Source organism: Heteronotia binoei, chromosome 10, assembly GCF_032191835.1.
Source record: "Heteronotia binoei isolate CCM8104 ecotype False Entrance Well chromosome 10, APGP_CSIRO_Hbin_v1, whole genome shotgun sequence".
Lineage (NCBI taxonomy): Eukaryota > Metazoa > Chordata > Lepidosauria > Squamata > Gekkonidae > Heteronotia > Heteronotia binoei.
The window spans coordinates 88987632-89005565 of record NC_083232.1 but is presented as its reverse complement, the minus strand read 5'-3'; the positions used below and the strand labels follow the sequence as shown (position 1 = coordinate 89005565).

Genomic DNA, 17934 nt, shown 5'->3' with positions numbered 1-17934 from the left:
AGCATGTGGAAATTTATGTTGTTATTCATTTGAATAAATTACAGATGCCTAACCTGATAGAATAAGTGTGCTAGTAATAAGTCAAAATAGTTGCACTGCAAACTATTAATCTCAGAAACCTTCATCAAACCTCCCTAAATCTTTATCCCCAAACTCTTCTGTTGACACTGAACCTAGCTGGGGTGTCTCTTTCCCCTTTCATCATCTTGCTGAGATGAATAAACGGACTGGTCTTTCCGTTGACAGCAGTAAAATTCTTGGGGGTGAAAAAACAAGGAGTGATTCCATGCATGTAACCATCTGAACTTTTTAATTGTCATAACTGCATCCTCAAACCTGTAGGTTACACCTGCAGTAGGTTTTTAAATGCCTCAGGAGAAAAAAAAAAACAACAACCCTGAAAGTAATTGAACAGAAGGGTACCGACATTTGATTAAGCTCTTCTCAAAACACTTTGGGTATTTTTAAACTATTGTACGGGTTGGTCAGCATAGTATACCGACATTTATTTAAATTAAGGGGCACCAACGTGGCACCTTTGGGGCCCCATGGTGCCACCAACACCTTTCTTGGCACCTGCGGAGTGTTTTTTAGAAAGTGGGCAAGGCCAGATGGGGCTTCTGTCTGATTGTGCAGATTTTTAAAAAGTGTTGATGGCATGTGGCTTAATAAGGAGCCGTGTGGCGCAGAGTGTTAAAGCGGCAGTACTACAGTCCTAAGCTCTACTTATGACCTGAGTTCAATCCCGGCAGAAGCTGGGCTCAGGTAGCCGGCTCAAGGTTGACTCATCCTTCCATCCTTCCTAGATCGGTAAAATGAGTACCCAGCTTCCTGGGGGTAAGGTGTAGATGACTGGGGAAGGTAATGGCAAACCACCCCGTAAAAAGTCTGCCGTGAAAACATTGTGATACAATGTCACCTCAGAGTCGGAAACGACTGGTGCTTGCACAGGGGGACTGCCTTTTACCTTTATGTGGCTTAATATGCAAAGGAGCTCCTGCTGCAAAGAACCCCGATTTTGAAAAACCTGCACTGCCTATCAGATTTCCACTGGCCAGTCAGAAGGCTTGCATCGCCACAGCCCTATCTGCCTGTTCAAAATACTTGGCAGGTGTCAGGGAATGAATTACAGTGGGGAAAATATGAAACACCTGTTATAAATTCTCAGCTTAAATTTTGTGGGAGTTGGGGTGCCCAAGGCAGAAAGGGACAGGACGAAGCAGAAAGCGATTATATAGCGTGCATCTTATTTGTGCGTTTCTTTTTTTTTCTTTCCATTTGCCATGGGAAATAAAGAGTTTTGTTTTAGGATGCCGGTTTATTTTGAAAGCCTTTTTGTGAAGTCCTTCCTAAAGTCACTGTAACGTATGTCTGTTTTGTTCAGACGGGTCATCCAATCACGTTTACAACTACCAGCCCTGTGACCACCCACGCCAGCCTTGCGATAGCTCGTGCCCGTGTGTCATTGCTCAGAACTTCTGTGAGAAGTTCTGCCAGTGCAGTTCAGAATGTAAGTGACTGGAGGAAGGTGTGGTTTTTACAACTCATTCAGAAAACTCCCGCTGCCTGGCCAACTTCTTAAAGCTTAAAGGAGCTCTGAAATGTGTCACGTGTTGAAGGAAAGTATTTCATGTATCGAGAAAATGTATTTTAAAGAATAGAAGGCAAATGCCACCAACGTTAGGGAAAGGAAGGATTTTTTTAGACTATTCCGATCTGATTTTGGATTTTTAAAAAATGGCTGATGTCCACAGAAATAGCTAGAGTTAGGAGGCAGCAGTAGGGGCCAGCTGTGGTCTGTTATTATCAGAATGCCTTTTAGACCTCAGCATTCTCCTTGCGTCCCTCGGGGAGATCTCTGATGGTGGACAAGCTCCCTCCAAGACTCGATGCACATCTTTCCCAATGTTGCCCCACAGTGGGCTGTGGCCCTTGGGTGTCTCCTGTTTTGTTCATGCAGGGCATCACGCGTCCAGCATCCTTTCCATGCTCTTTCTTCATTGACCAAAACTGTGTTGTAAGGCAGGGATGTCAAACATGCAACCCAGGGGCCAAATCAGGCCCCCGGAGGGCTCCTATCAGGCCCCTGAGCAACTGGGTGTCATAAGCTTCCTTCTCCCTCTCTTGCCTCCTTCTGCATCGCAGCTTGCTTTGCAAGCCTTTCTCAATCGCACAGGAGATACAGAGCAAAACCTCTATTTTCTCCAATGCTGGAGGCTCCTCCCTCTTCTGGTCCCCTGGGGGAAGGAAGAAAAAAGCCAGAGCTTCCTTTGCCCAGTTCCCTGGATCCCATGGGAGAAATACCAAGAAAGCACCTTTATGACCAACGAGTGCTAACGTTTTAAGCATGTTTTATTTTAGGGTTGTTTTAAAAAAAAATCTTTAGTCATGTTTGTCTGTTCTTTAAAAGGTTTATATCTCCACTACCTAATCTTAAATAGGTACACACATGGCCCGGCCCAACATGGCCCAGCCCGACAAGGTCCCATTTATGTTAGATCTGGCTCTCATAACTAATGAGTTTGACACCCCTGTGTAGAGCGCCCAAGGGTGTAGGATTTAAAAAGCGCAGTTTGTAGGGTCCACTGAGACTGTTTAATCATGGGCCTCGTGAGGGCAGAAAGACGAGGTATACATTTTGTAAAATGTTTTTTAAAATCAAAAGATTTCTGATATTGTCAGCACCTGTGAATCTTGGTGGATAAACAAAACAGGGCTAGAGTTAGGCCTCTGCTGTCTTAATAAAGAAACTGGTAGTCCACTAAATATTTCCTGCATTCAAGCGGCTGCCTCATGCACTGAAGTTTACCCCGCATTTCTGAGCCGCTCCTTAATGAAACAATGTGTGTAAGTTACATAATGGAGCAATGTGAAGAGTAGGAGTCCAGTAGGAGCTTAAAGACTTAACAATATTTGTGGCAGAGCTTTTGTGAGTCACTGCCACAAATTTCGTTAGTCTTCAAGACGCTACTGGATTCCTGCTCTTTTCTGCTACTACAGATAGACCAACATGGCTACCCACCTTGATGTATGAGGCAGTGTGTAGAAGTTATCTTTGTGAATAACTCCAGCAGTTGAAGAGGCAAGCTGTGTTTTAATTGCCCTTGTCATGGGGTACTCCAGCTGCGTTCTTGGTTACTCTCTCAGTGCCTCTTTTTGGATCACAGGCTTGCTATTATAGAACGTTTAAAAGAACAGAAACGGAAGAGCCACCTTGGTACCTGCTGTTTCACTGAAGGGTAAACAAATTTGCCCCGGTTTGCAAAGTGTGTTATTTAGAGAATAAAAGCTTGCCCCCTTGACATCACTTTGGTGCCTGTACGGGGTTTCAGAAACTCTTCTCAGGAAGAAGAGTGCTCTAGAGAGGCCTCTTCACCACCACCACTTCAGTAGGCAATTCCATCGTGGCACAGAGGAGCTGAATGATCAAGATGGGTAGCTGGATTAGTCTGTCTAGTAGTAAAAAAGAGCAAGAGTGCAGTAGCCATCTTCAAGATCAGGGCGTTTTTTTTGTAGAAGGAACCCCTTTGCATATTTGGCTACACACCCTGATGTAGCCAATCCTCCAAGAGCTTACAGAGCTCTTCTTAAAGGGCCTACTGTAAGCTCCAGGGGGATTGGCTGCCTCAGGGGTGTGTGGCTTAATGTGCAAAGGAGTTCCTGCTACAAAAAACGCCCTGTAAGACTACCGTTTGTGGCTGGGTAGGAGCTTCCATAAGTCACAGCTCACTTCTTCAGATAGGAGTTGAATGCTTTTGTGCAGGGGGTGGGGCTTGTTTAATATTAAGCCCATTGCATTTTTTTCTGATTTCTGTTTTTATTTCCCTGAAAGGCCAAAACAGGTTTCCTGGGTGCCGCTGCAAAGCACAATGCAACACTAAACAGTGTCCTTGCTACTTGGCCGTGCGTGAGTGCGATCCAGATCTCTGCTTGACGTGTGGAGCGGCTGATCACTGGGATAGCAAAAACGTCTCTTGCAAGAACTGCAGTATTCAGCGAGGATCTAAAAAGGTGCTTCATCTCCTTGGTGAACAACACCCCCTTGCTGTTCTTTTTTAAACCCGTAGTATAGAATAGAATAGAATTGCAGATTTATACTCCACCCTTCTCTCTGAATCAGAGTCTCAGAGCAGCTTGCAATCTCCCATATCTTCTCCTCCCACAACAGACACCCTGTGAGGTGGGTGGGGCTGAGAGAGATCTCACAGCAGCTGCCCTTTCGAGGACAACCGCTGCCAGAGCTATGGCTGACCCAAGGCCATTCCAGCAGGTGCAAGTGGAGGAGTGGGGAATCAAGCCCAGTTCTCCCAGATAAGAGTCCGCACACTTAACTACTACACCAAACTGGCTCTCTGTTCTCTACACCAGACTGGTATAACGTCATTTATCCAGAGTGCTAATCAAATGGATGCTCTCACTTGGCCACCATATAGCTCCTTGAATCATCCTCTTACGTTGCCTGTCTAACTGCAGCATTGGGTGCCTGTAAAACTGCAGCACTGCAGCATTGGGTATTGACTGTGCATGTGTGAATGCACAGTCAGCATGTGCTCCCTGGGCCTTGAATGTACTGGAGCATTTCTATGGATGGAAGGATTCCTGCCCGCAGAGAACAACTTCTGGCTAGAGTAGGAGGGGGCAAAGTACTGGTCTCGGAGGTCCCTAGAGAGAGGCGGTGTTAAAGTCACGCTCTGGGGGAAGTCATATAATTCAGGTAGAAGAAGAAGACTGCAGATTTATACTCCACCCTTTTCTCTGACTCAGAGTGGCTCACAAACTCCTTTACCTTCCTCCCCCACAACAGACACCCTGTGAGGTGGGTGAGGCTGAGAGGGCTCTCCCAGCAGCTGCCCTTTCAAGGACAACCACTGCCAGAGCTATGGCTAACACAAGGCCATTCCAACAGCTGCAAGTGGAGGAGTGGGGAATCAAACCCGGTTCTCCCAGATAAGAACCCACACACTTAGCCACTACACCAAACTGGTACTTAATTTGTGATGGCAAAACTGGCCTATATGTGGCTGGCAACATGGCCCATAGAGTGAGGAAGAGAGGCCACTCTTCTATTGCCAATAATATACTTTCCAAGTTACTGGAGCAATATGGGGCTTTCTACTTGGTGTGTACTTAAGCTACTGACCACCCTTTCCATTTTTTAAAAAAGTTTCTGGGAATACACACTAGCTGCACAAGGCATATAAGAGTTGTTTTTGTTACTCTTTTGTAAAGCCCAAATGGGTTTTAGAAGCTCTGGGTTGCATCCTATTACTTTTCTCTGACTTGACTTGGCTTTTTTTCTGGGCAGGGAGCACGTTTCCTAGCATAATTCTCCCTCTTTTGCCAAATGGTACAAAATGCTTTGTTGTTAGTGCAAAAGGAAAGAAACAGAGTAAAAACACAACAGAATAAAATGAGCTTTCATACTAGTAAGCAATGTAATATAAATGGGTGGGTGTGTACTGAGGGCTTAGCGATGTATGTACTACAGGCAAGACTCTCAGGTCAGTGGGCCTTGAATGGAAGAACTGCATTATCTGTGGGGTGAGAAAAATGATTCTGCAGTAGTCACTTTTTCAGCTGTGAGCCTGTCTGTTGCTTGTTCTGGAATATTTGTTTGGCCTAATTTCAGCATATTCCTGGAATACCAAAGTAGGCTAAAACCAAATCTGTACCCCAGATAGTTATATAAAACCAGCTGCCAAGGTGTAGATGTTAACTTTGTGAAGACTTGTGTATCAGTTCTGTGTTGTATTAGACAGTCCATTAAAGAGAAGTTATGTGTAACAGCTGCAGTAGGGACTTGGGAGGTGGTCAGCAGCTAGGGGGAAGACAACCCGCCTCCACTTTGTAGGCACAGGGCTGAGATCTCCAAATTCCCTACCGTCCCCCAGGTAGCTCATTCATGCAAGGAGTTTTTATGTGCAAAGAGGGCCACCTCTTGCGTTACTCCAACTCATTTAGGGTGAAGTCTTTGCCGCTGGAGAGTTGTTTCTAAGGCGCTTGTTTTTATTCTGCTAGCATTTGCTGCTAGCCCCTTCTGATGTGGCAGGCTGGGGGATTTTCATTAAGGATCCAGTGCAGAAAAACGAATTCATCTCTGAGTATTGTGGCGAGGTAAGAAACCACTTGGGCGAGACACGGCATTTCTTTTATTCCCCCTCCCCCCCGATGTGTAGTACTTTGCATTCCAGACCGAAGGAAAATATGTAAAGAACGAGGCTTAGTGTCCACTCATGTAAATAGATAGTTCTACAGCTTTTCACAAGTGTGCCCTGTATTGCATGCACAGTAATAAAAATCAGTAATTGCAGAGCATACTGGAGCGCAGGCGGCAAGAGCAGTACGAGGGTGTCCAGTAAAACCTTTTGCCTTATAGTCCACCTTCTCTCCCGAAAAACCCAGCGTGGCTTAAAGAGTGACAAATGAGCAATAGGAACATTCCTATTGATATTTTTACTGTACACTTTGGGCGCCATCGTCTTACTACCTCAGTGGGCAGCATGCTCTGCACTAGAGGATTTTAACCATGGAGTGCTGGGCAGCAGCAACAGCCGTCCCTCTAATCTTGCTTTTAGGCAGATGTGAAGAAAGCTAGTCTTGGCCTGTATCGAACCCAAAAGTTATAAGGTCCTAGTCCTGCAGCCTGAGAAGAGGCACGCAAGGAAAAGTCCCACTGGTCCAAAAGAGAGACATTCTGCCATCACATTTAGCAACAGAACACACCAGGATAACTTACTGTTTTCTGGTTAGGTTTTGCAGACTTAAAAACCGGGGCTTCAGTGGGGAAGAGGAAGGGCACAGAATGCTTGAATTGCTGTCTTTATCAACATCATCTCTTAAATAAAATTCCAGATTATTTCACAGGATGAAGCAGACAGAAGAGGAAAAGTGTATGACAAATACATGTGCAGCTTTCTGTTCAACTTAAACAATGGTAGGTGCATTGCCCTCAATTCTGCATCCTCCTCCTCTACCCATTCCTTATCTCGGAGCAGGAGACGAGGCGTAGGGTTCACGGAAACGTAACGGTTTCCTACCCCTTGCTGCTGGGGACTGAGAAGAGGGAAGAGGTTATCAGATCACAACTGAATAGGTTTTCTAATAGTTTGCAGGCAGTGGGGATGGGAGTTAGATTGGCCCCAGCACTTTATTGTTTTTGAACGTAAAATCACAACACACCGTTTGCTAGGAGGTTGGGATGATTAGCAAAGATAGCATGGGACTTTTTTTTTTTTAAATTAAGAATGCCTCATCGGCTCTCTAGAGGAATGTAATCGAAGCTCAACATCTATGCTGCCAAACCAGCAACTGGCCCCGCGATGGTCAGAATAACCTGAAGTCAGACCAGGCACTAGAGTCTCTAAACTGCAGTGACAAAAGTTCTGAAAAGCTTTTCTTCCTGCTAAGCAGATCACCGTCAAGGAATACTGCCATTACGCGCTGTGACCCCACAACATTCATGTTTAGTTCTGCCAAAATCCAGTCTAACTAACTGTATTTTCATTTAGATTTTGTAGTTGATGCAACACGGAAGGGTAACAAAATAAGATTTGCAAACCATTCAGTCAATCCCAACTGCTATGCAAAAGGTGAATATTTTTGTTTACAGTCATGTTCAAACGACAGCGGGGCAGATATTTAAGAAATACTCAAAAGAGGCATTCCACTATTTGTTTTCCAGTTATGATGGTTAATGGAGATCACAGAATAGGCATATTTGCTAAGAGAGCCATTCAGACTGGTGAAGAGCTGTTTTTTGACTATAGGTAGGTAACAACGCAAGAAATGAAATTTTGAATTTCACAAACCTGAGCAAAAGCATTTGAGGGCTGCCAAAATGGTATGCAGAAATGTGTGGGTGTAATGAAAAGAACTGTTGATATAGAAATTTCCTCAAGTACTTTATATGTATGTGTAAGTGCCTTTTCCATTTAAAGTCAGACTGGCCTTGATTCAGTGCAGTTGCGGTGAGACTTGTTAAAATATGCTGAGGTTTGAGGCTTTCTTTCAGCGGAAGGGGGAGCGGCCCCCATTATTAGATATCCAAACTTGTTTAGCTATAAGGATCCTACACCCCAGCACCAGATCTTTTTTGTTTTGTCTCTACCTGTGAACTGAATCCATGGAATATTTCCAGTTGTTTCATTTTCATCAGTTTAATATACTACTCTGGCATAATATATACATCATTAATGTGTCACTGTAGAAAACCCAAGTAAAAGGCCTCAACATGTAAATGAAAGCGGGTACATTTGTAGAAGTTGTTATTCCCCAAAGCAGGTGAATGGCATTCTCAAAGTGCTTCCTTTTCTTTCAGATACAGCCAGGCTGATGCCCTCAAGTATGTAGGCATCGAAAGAGAAATGGAAATCCCTTGATATCAACTACCTCTTCTATCAAAACAGCTGCCTTATCTTCGGGAGTTTCTAGTACTGTGGGCAATTTTTAAAAAAAATTGAATTGATGCAATTTGGAAAGCTGAATTTGCAAAGTACTGTACCTGTGTAATTTATAATGACAACTTTTTTAAAAAGTAATTTTTATTGCCTTCTCACCAGCTGCAACATGTTTTGTACCATTGAACTTTTGCAATAATGCAGTGTGGTACATTTTTTTCAACCTTGAATAAAGGATACTTGAACTTTAAACAAAGTGTGGGTGAAACAGTCTGTGTGATGTTTGACAGGCAGGAACCAGATTTTGAAAATATTTTTGTGAATGATTGGGAATTCTACCATGGTGCATGTCTGCTATGGTACATGTCAAGACAGTACACATACCTGTGAAATTAACTTTAAATTTTTCTGTAATAAAGTTATGGAAACTTCAGCTCTACACTAAAGATGAGGAAATGCTCAAAGAACAGAAAGAGAACATTTGTGCCCTTCGCTACCAGCTTCTGAAAAAGCTAATCTTAGAGCCAGTATTAAGAATATACAGAAGTCTTGATCACTATTGACTGTTTTGACAGCACTTACAAAACATGTAAGTTTCATGATCTGCAAGAGATCTCTGTGTTTTCTGAAGGAAGCAATATGCCCTTTAATGGCTTTAATTTTTTTTTAAAGCTGTCTCTGAAACTTCCACTTCCCAAATTCTTTATTTCTCAATACATCATACTGAGTGGTGCAATAACGTAAATGTTGAATCCCACCGGAAGTCCTACTGAAAGCAAAACAGTACCCAGTCGGTCTGGCTTTCATAATCATTATACCTTTTTATTTACATTTGAGAAAAGATAAGCCATGGAACTTAACAATAAAACCAAATGCAACTTGTACAGAATTTTTTAAATCCTTTTTATTTATCACACATTAGAAAATGAAACACACTATACAAATGATTTCTCAGAGCAGATTACAACATGGGCCCCAGTCAGACTTTCTCTCTCTCTCCAAGTGCTGCCAACGTGTCTAAGTGCTGCCTGCGCCGACAGCTCATTTTGTCGTGTAGCCAATGTATTGATTTAAATGCAGTAGCATGCAACCAGCCCTCCATGGAGAAGGCTTCAGATTCCTTCCTGTTCTTAAATTCGGTTAAATGGCATTGGTGTCCATATTTACATACTTGAAATGTATCAATCCTGAGCAGGTCTGATGTAATCCCGAGACTGGCTGATGGGAGTCCTGGTCTCAGTTATAAAAATGGAAGGTCCAAAATGGCAGCAGGCTGGCTGCTATGAAGTCCAGTTGTTCTCATTCATTCCATCACATAACCATTTGCCGAGTGTCACACAGTCAGACAGCCGCTAAAAACTGTTAAGCCAAGTAACTGTAGGTGTCCTTCTCGCCATCCACCCGTTCCAAGTATTCCTTCTCTATTAGAATGTCAATGCATTTCTGCAAGTGGAAAGACAAAAGCAAAGGAGAACTTGTTACCTGCAGCTTATCCGTATTCGGACAGGGATGGATTTCTCCAGGTAAATTATGACATGAGTCTTTCTGGTGACCTCATGGTTTGAAAAACAATTAGCATTGAAACAGCATATGGTGTGAAAGGTCATTATCTTGCAAGATCTTAAAATGTGGCATAGAACAAGTGGAAGGAAAGGGCAATACTCAATGAATTTGAACTATCAATGTGACCCCAGGGATGCAACAGCCTCTCCACCCAAGCAATGTGAATCACCTTATGTGAGTCACTTAATCTGCTGTGCAGCACAGAAAAGTGTTCAGAAGCAAAACAAACCCCAGGACTGAAAACCTGGTGGTTACCTGGTGGTGTAGTGGTTAAGTACACGGACTCTTATCTGGGAGAACTGAGTTTGATTCCCCACTCCTCCACTTGCAGCTGCTGGAATGACCTTGGGTAAGCCATAGCTCTCACAGAGTTGTCCTTGAAAGGGCAGCTCCTGTGAGAGCTCTCTCAGCCCCACCTACCTCACAGGGTGTCTGTTGTGGGGAAGGAGAGTAAAGGAGACTGAGTTGCTCTGAGATTCAGAGTGAAGGGCAGGATACAAATCCAATATCATAATCTACAGATGTTCTGTGCGTTTTATTTACAAATTATATGTGATCCAATATCTTCTTAATTGCACTAACAATGGACCAGCTGATGAGTTAATTTTCAGGATTTGTCTCCTGCCCTTCCACATGAGTACTTAGTGCAGCATGCAATGCAAAAGTATGTATGCAAAAAATACTAACAACCCCAAGGAGCAGCATCAGCATCTAAAGATCATAAAAACTCCCAATATTCTCCATGCAGAGAAAACATGAGCTGGACAAGCAAAGGCAAAATGGCAGTGGTAGAATCACAAACAACAAAGCAAAGTGTTGGGCTCAGATGCCTTCAAGGGCCCTCTGGAATAACAGTTCAACAATTTCTGAGAAATCTATAATAGAGCTGAGTAGGCCCCTGAGACACAAAAATCCAAAGCTTGGGGTCCATGGCAAAAATGTCTTCTTTATATCCACCAACCACACTTCCCTCAAGGCTAGGCCCACAGAGAGCAGCAGTAGTCGCTGCTAGCCAGGGGTTGTTTTGTAGAAAAATAGGTGGTGGAGCTCATTAGCATAACTCATTAGCATATGATGCCCCCCCAGCCAAAAGCAACCTGATACAAGAAAGGAGAGCCCCGGGCGAGCAAGACCTGCTTAGGGCTGGCTAGAGATCCAGCCAGCCCAAGCAGGCCTTGCTTTTCTGAGGCTCTCCTGGGCTGCCCCCCCTCAGACAAAAGGTCAGCAAGCCACCTGCCACCCAAAATCACAGAAGAGGAGAAAGGGTGGCATGGGCTTCTCCAGGGGTTAATGAGGGCTGCTGGGGGCATGGCAAAGCCCCTGGTGGCTGGCTGGCTGCCTGCTCTCCTAATCCAGGGATTGCTATGCAGCTGCATCTACTATTCAATGGACAAGGTAGATGGGGAGGAAGAGGGGGAACCCCTCAAAAAAGTTCAGGATATCTGCTGAATCCGAGGCCTGCTGCTAACTAAGGAGTGGTTCATTCAGATGAACCAGATATCCTGGACAGAAGTCGCTTGGAGCTTTCAAGGTCAACAGCCAGCACTATGAATTTGGCATGGAAACAATACAGCAACAGTGCAATTGATACAAGACTGGGGAAATATAATCCCCACCCTGAGCCTGCATTAGTATTTGGGCTACCGCATTCTGCACCAGCTGAAGCTTCCAAGCCATTTTCGCTATCTGTAGGAACAGTCAGAGCTCGTATACCAGTCTGAGATGCTAAAAGGCACTCCAACTTCTGAGAGAGTCTAATACCACATGATCTTGTGTTTGGTGAAACAGCTTGATGCGAGACTCCACAGTTAAGCATTCTCCTTACTCGAGTGCATTTTAAGAACTGCAGAGTTGACACAAAACGTTTCCTATTTCCAACCCCAGCTGGATTACTCTTGACCAACCTTTATTACTGGGACTCGTGGTTTGAATCTTGACGACAGCTGTGTGAGCACTTCTCCAAGCAACTGCTGGTGTTTTAGGACCTTTCTCATCTTCATTATCCTTACAATAGCAGCCTAACGCAAAGGAAAACAGTTTTAGCAACCCTAGATCAGCCAGTGGTTACCATAGGCTTCTGGCCATTCACCTCAACTGTACGCAGATACATTTAATTAAAATGAACATATAAAGCTGCCTTGTACTGAATCAGGCCCTCGGTCCATCAAAGTCAGTCTTATCTACTCAGACTTGCAGCGGCTCTCCACGGCCAAACTGAGGTTTTTCACGCCTACTTGCCTGGACCCTTTTTAGTTGGAGATGCCGGGGATTGAACCTGGGACCTTCTGCTTACCAAGCAGATGCTCTACCACTGAGCCACCGTCCCTCCCTCCTCCCCCGGAGAAGGTGAGCACTATAGCGGAACATGCAAATCTGTTCACAGCAATACTCTAATTCATCTGACCTGCATAAACTTCCAACTAGAAGATTAATCCATCCATGACAATATGCAGCCTTCTTAAATACACTCAAGTAGCTGTCAGGAACACATGCTCTTAAATTCCTAGATGTTAGACCACCAAGTACAATGCTACTTGCATTTCTTAGTTGTTAAAGTCCTAGCTGGACATTTTGAAAGAGAAGCAGCTCCTGCGAAACTATACACAGATGGGTCGAAAGCTGGTAACAATGCTGAATAGAACACACAGCTTCCTGCAAAAGGGGCCTATACTGTTTAACATGGGATAGGGAAGGTAGAGAAAGAAGTACTTTTCTCCCATTCTCACAATATGAGAACTTGTGGGCACTCAATGAAATTGCTGAGCAGTCATGTTAGAACGGAGAAAAGGAAGTCCTTCACCCAAAGGGTGATGAACACATGGAATTCACTGTCACAGGAGGTGGCAGCGGCTACAAGCATAGCCAGCTTCAAGAGGGGATTAGATAAACATACGGAGCAGAGGTCCATCAGCGTATTGTTGGAACTCTCTGGGGCAAGTGATGCTCTGTATTCTTGGTGCGGGCGGGGTACGGGGGGGGGGGCAAAGTGTGAGGACTTCTACTTTCCTGGCCCTACAGATGGACCTCCTGATGGCACCTGGGTTTTTGGCCACTGTGTGCCCTGATCCAACATGGCTTCTCTTATGTTCTTAACACAATTGTGGAAGAGGAAGTATTTTTCAACCTGTACATGACCACTGTCAATAACAAGAGGCCTTCAAACCTACTGATCTTCTGCAAACATCTTGAGAATTTCCAAGGCTGAATGCATATTTGTTCCCCTGCCAGCTACAGAGGGAGGGCACCAGAGAAAGAATGAGTGGCTCAGCTCCCCCCATCCTTTTCAGGTTACCTGGATCAGCAGTTTCCTGTCTTCCTCTATGTTCTTGTGTGTCGTTTCCTGTTCCTGCTTCTGTTCAGTCTTCATTGGCACATTTATGTTTACCCTCAGTTTCTTGCTGCCAGAAAAAAGTTAAAGCAAAAAATTACTTACTTTAAAAGACACGTTTTTTAAAAAAACACCAGATTAATAATATTTAAATCTCTGTCAAATGGCTTAGCCTTTGGGCACAGAAAGGACAGAGATGTGGATAAATTTGTTTATTAATCCACATCTTTTAATTAACTCCACTCTTCCCCTAGCTTTTATTCAGGCTACATAGGGTGGCCACCAAAGGCGTTTCTGTCCGTTTCTATCCCAGTTATCTTAAAAGAATTCAAAGCCGCCATGAATTGCAAATTCATGCTATCTTAACTAGGAGCAGCTTCATTCTACCACTACTGAAGCAAAAATGTAGAAATGATGCCACAGTAACAGTCTATAGGTATTATTTTGTGAAACAGACGCAGTGTAATTTGGAGGGGGGGATGAAAAGCCTATACAAATCCAAATTTAGAAGACATTCGCAAAGACAGGCTTTAAAAACAGTCAACTCTGAAAAGATATTTTACTTCACAACATCCCTCTAGTTGCGAGCGAGAAGCAACAAAGAATTTAATCACTCCATCTTTCAGTTCCAATTTCGCAATGTCCCAGTTATACTTGCAGAGCTGGCTCCAAACTTATCAAGCAACCACAACAGTTTTAACTGTATATGGTTTGAACTATATTTTATTTACTATCTTCTATATTGTGGGTCACTTTGATTTAATGAGAGCTACTTTATATCCTGAGCCACTCCCCCCACCCCCAACCAAAGCATATTACCAAATTTTGTCCTGTCACAGCAACACAACATGGCCTAAGAACACCAGCGTACAGAGCTTTTTTTGCAGCAGGAACTCCTTTGCATATTAGGCCACGCACCCCTGATGTAGCCAATCCTCCAAGAGCTTACAGGGCCTACTGTAAGCTCCAGGAGGATTGGCTACATCAGGGGTGCGTGGCCTAATATGCAAAGGAGTTCCTGCTACTAAAAGTCCTGCCAGCATGCATACTAGGAGTATTGCTGTTGCTGCAGGTTATTACCCTGCTCTCACTGCACTGTTTGCTATTTATGTCATACCAGTTTCTGCATTAACGTTATCATCTCAATGCTTTGTTTTATAGTGCCGTAATCCACTTTGGGGTCGCCAAGAGTCAGACTCGGCTGTGCGACTGAACAGCAAGTCCACTCAGAAACGAATGGTGCTTGCACAGGAGACTCCCTTTACCTTTAATCCTAGTCCTACTGCACTGCTTATTAGATGTTTCATCCTACTGACATACACTGTGTACTCCACAGAGAGCGGCAGACAATGGACCAAGTCCACAAATAAAAGAAGCTAAGCAAGTGAGGGGAAAAAAAATCCTATGAAATAAAAGGGTTTTTTTAAAAGGAAAAAACACAGCAGATGATCCTTCTATGATTTTTCCCTGGGTGTTGGAAGCACAGGCTACTCTCTGTCAACCAGTGGCTCTTGGGCTACCTGCTGGAGACCCCTGTGGTTTACACTTCCTGTCAGGGCTTTTTTTTTTTTTTAAAGAAAAGGCTCAGCAGGGACTCCATTGCATATTACCCCCTGACACCAAGCCAGCCAGAACTGCCTTCCTGCTCAAAAAAAGAAATCCTGCTTTGATTTCATTGAACAGAGTAACATCTGGCAACCCACTTGATTTCCTTATTCGACCCCGCGAACTGTACCACCTGAGCTGATACGAGAGCACTCATTCCGTTCAGATCTTGCTATAACCACATTCTCGTCATGCCCTGTTGGTTTCAGAACTAGACACTTCAAGGTTCCCTTCCCACTGCAGCCATAGTTTACCAATGCAAGTTACCCTGCCTTGTGGAACCACGTTAACGGTCCGCGTGGCAAGGGGCTCGCTTCCGCGTCACGCGGAACTCGGCACACACGACACCCCTCACCCTTTGAATCCTCACGGCTGTCCCATGAAGCAGTCGCAGCGGAGAGAAAACGTCTGGGCCAAGTTCACCCCGTGCTCATCCACGGCTGAGTGAAGGCCCTGTTAGACGAAGGCTACCCAACACCAGCACACTGGCTGCTGAATCCCAAGGAGTGAGCATTTCTAGCCCTCACATTGGCATGGAGAACAGCATCCTGGCTCAACAACTTCTTTTGCAAAACTTGGCGTCTGGACAGTTGCCGGCATGTCCCAAAGCTTTCAAGGGCAAGGCTCCTCTTTCAGCCTTTATATTCCTCCTGATTTCGGCTCCTTTCAAAACTAGCGTTCTGACGTTCTTTTTAAAAGAAGTCTCTTCTCCGCACAACTTGCATCAAGCACTCTGAACGGAACACTGTAAAGCAGGGCTTTTTTGTAGCAGGAACTCCTTTGCATATTAGGCCACACACCCCTGATGTAGCCAATCCTCCTGGAGCTTCCAGTAGGCCCTGTATTAAGAGCCCTGTAAGCTCTTGGAGGATTGGCTACATCGGGGTGTGTGGCCTAATATGCAAAGGAGTTCCTGCTACAAAAAAAGCTCTGCTAATACAATTTGGTGCAGGATATACATTTCAGGCCTAAGTGAGGTCAAAGGGCAATTCACAATGATGGTCCTTCCCAGCAGAATCGATAATGTCTATCCCCCCAATTCTAACAGCACGATATCTGGAGATCTGTCATATGCAGGGGTCCACAGAAGTCATTTGTTCTTACTTTTTGTAACCAAGATATAATTTTATTAAGGTATCTGGCTTCAACTCCACCTCGTCAACATTTGCATTTTCATCTTCCAGAACCTACAAACAAACAACAATCATGGGGTAAGAAAACGCTTAATTCACTTCTCTCCTTCCTCCCTCCCTTCCCTCCCACCCCCCACCCCAGCTAGCCACAAGCTTACCAACAACTTTGACTTTAACAAAATCTGTAAAACTTGCGCCAAAATATCCTAAAAAGTCAGAGAGGAGAAAAGGATTACTCTTTAACAACCGTTTATAATCAGGAGTTTGCGTAAGTTATCTTTTTAGAGAAAACGAAATTCTACAAAAACTAAATGTAAAATATAAAACAACGTTCTATACATTCTGCTGGTGAAGAAAGCAAAAAGTGTCTGTCCAGATGCAGTGTATTTAATTTTTCAGGTAAATACTGTAATGAGCTATGGTAATCCAAAGGAAAATGTTTCGGCCCTGGCCCCTCCCTGGTGGAATGAACTCCTCCTGGAGATCCGGGCCCTGTGGGATCTGCTTCAATTCTGCAGGGCCTGTAAAACGGAGCTCTTAAGCCAGGCTTTTAGTTGAGGCAGAGGACGTCACTTGTTAGCAGCCTCCCCCACTGCATCCATCCCTGTGCTATAAGACCTGCTGGACCTGGACAAGAGGCCATGTCTGTGAGGCAGAATTTGCCATTTTAGCACCTTTTGTTCTCTGTAATTTTAGATTTTATATATTTTAAAATTGATTTTTTTTTTTACTGTTGATGTAACCCGCCTTGAGCCTGTTCTACAGGAAAGGCAAGCTAAAATCAAATAAAATTAAAAAATACAGTTTTGCAGCACTTTCAAGTCATGTCAGTGTTTACTCTCTATCCTCCTAGTCATGGACCGGGTGACCCCCTCCTTTGGCTTTCAAGTCTGTTTCCCCATTCACAGGGGCTAGAAACCTGTTATATTTATAAGTGAAAGCTGTAATCTTCACAATCCTGAAATCTGTCCGTTGCAGTGATTAATGCGAAGCATCCGAGGATACAAGCCAACCAAGGAGATGAAGAGATCTGGCGGCCTGGAACAAAACTGACCCCCGGAACCTTCGAAACCACCTTGCTCACCATTTTTATTTGAGTGCTGTCGGTCAGCTGCTGAACGGTGTAGGCGTCTTCTGTGTTGTACTGCAGCAGGATTGCCATCTGGAATGTAGATGCCTTCAAGAAAGGGGGGAAAGTGGTGTGTGAATGAATGAAAATTCACATTCAATTGATTTGGATTCCGTTTAGAAGACGATGACTTCTAAAGAAGAAGAAGAAGCAGATTTATACCCCGCCCTTTTCTCTTAATCAGAGACTCAGAGCGGCTTCCAATTTCCTGTATCTTCTCCCCCCACAGCAGACACCCTGTGAGGTGGGGGCAGATTTATACCCCACCCTTCTCTCTTAATCAGACTCAGAGTGGCTTACAATCTCCTATGTCTTCTCCCCCCCACAACAGACACCCTGTGAGGTGGGTGGGGCTGGAGAGGGCTCTCACAGCAGCTGCCCTTTCAAGGACAACCTCTGCCAGAGCTATGGCTGACCCAAGGCCATCCCTGCAGCTGCAAGTGGAGGAGCGGGGAATCAAACCCGGTTCTCCCAGATAAGAGTCCGCACACTTAACCACTACACCAAACTGGCTCTCTGCTGCTTCACATAGAAAGCAAATGGAAACAGGGCCATGCCTGACGGCATGAGATTGGCTGTTCTGTTCATTTCCCGCCATTGCACACTGGCAACTCTTTTGCAAAGGTCTGATCCTGCAGATTTGAAAACAAGCAACGTCCTTTATGCCCCCCGAGAGCTTCAAGAGTCCCAAGGCATGCAGCCAAGAACAAACTCGTCTTTGTTTTTGTCCCCTTATCAAGCAAGCTGATTTCAACCCAATACTAAGAGTGAACAGATCTC

The 17934-nt window shown here is 44.4% G+C and overlaps 2 protein-coding genes across 5 annotated transcripts in view; one reads left to right on the top strand and one right to left on the bottom strand.

Moving 5' to 3' along the window:
• The window catches only part of EZH2 (enhancer of zeste 2 polycomb repressive complex 2 subunit), a 109653-nt gene extending 101001 nt beyond the window's left edge, over positions 1 to 8652 (top strand). For 3 of the 4 annotated variants that reach the window (XM_060247758.1, XM_060247757.1, XM_060247759.1), the window contains 7 exons: positions 1385 to 1510; positions 3833 to 4011; positions 6019 to 6114; positions 6853 to 6934; positions 7509 to 7589; positions 7682 to 7766; positions 8318 to 8652. In XM_060247758.1, coding sequence (XP_060103741.1) covers positions 1385 to 1510; positions 3833 to 4011; positions 6019 to 6114; positions 6853 to 6934; positions 7509 to 7589; positions 7682 to 7766; positions 8318 to 8378 — 710 coding nt within the window. In that variant the 3' untranslated portion in view covers positions 8379 to 8652. The remainder of the gene's footprint in view (positions 1 to 1384; positions 1511 to 3832; positions 4012 to 6018; positions 6115 to 6852; positions 6935 to 7508; positions 7590 to 7681; positions 7767 to 8317) is intronic. The other variant, XM_060247756.1, reaches the window with a different exon arrangement.
• A 539-nt stretch (positions 8653 to 9191) lies between these two features.
• CUL1 (cullin 1) overlaps positions 9192 to 17934 on the bottom strand; it is a 51519-nt gene continuing 42776 nt past the window's right edge. Inside the window, exons 16-21 of the mRNA XM_060247755.1 lie at positions 17110 to 17202; positions 16184 to 16231; positions 15997 to 16079; positions 13252 to 13357; positions 11864 to 11977; positions 9192 to 9839 (exon numbers count right to left, since the gene is read on the bottom strand). Of these exons, the coding sequence (XP_060103738.1) occupies positions 9759 to 9839; positions 11864 to 11977; positions 13252 to 13357; positions 15997 to 16079; positions 16184 to 16231; positions 17110 to 17202 (525 nt within the window). The 3' untranslated portion in view covers positions 9192 to 9758. The remainder of the gene's footprint in view (positions 9840 to 11863; positions 11978 to 13251; positions 13358 to 15996; positions 16080 to 16183; positions 16232 to 17109; positions 17203 to 17934) is intronic.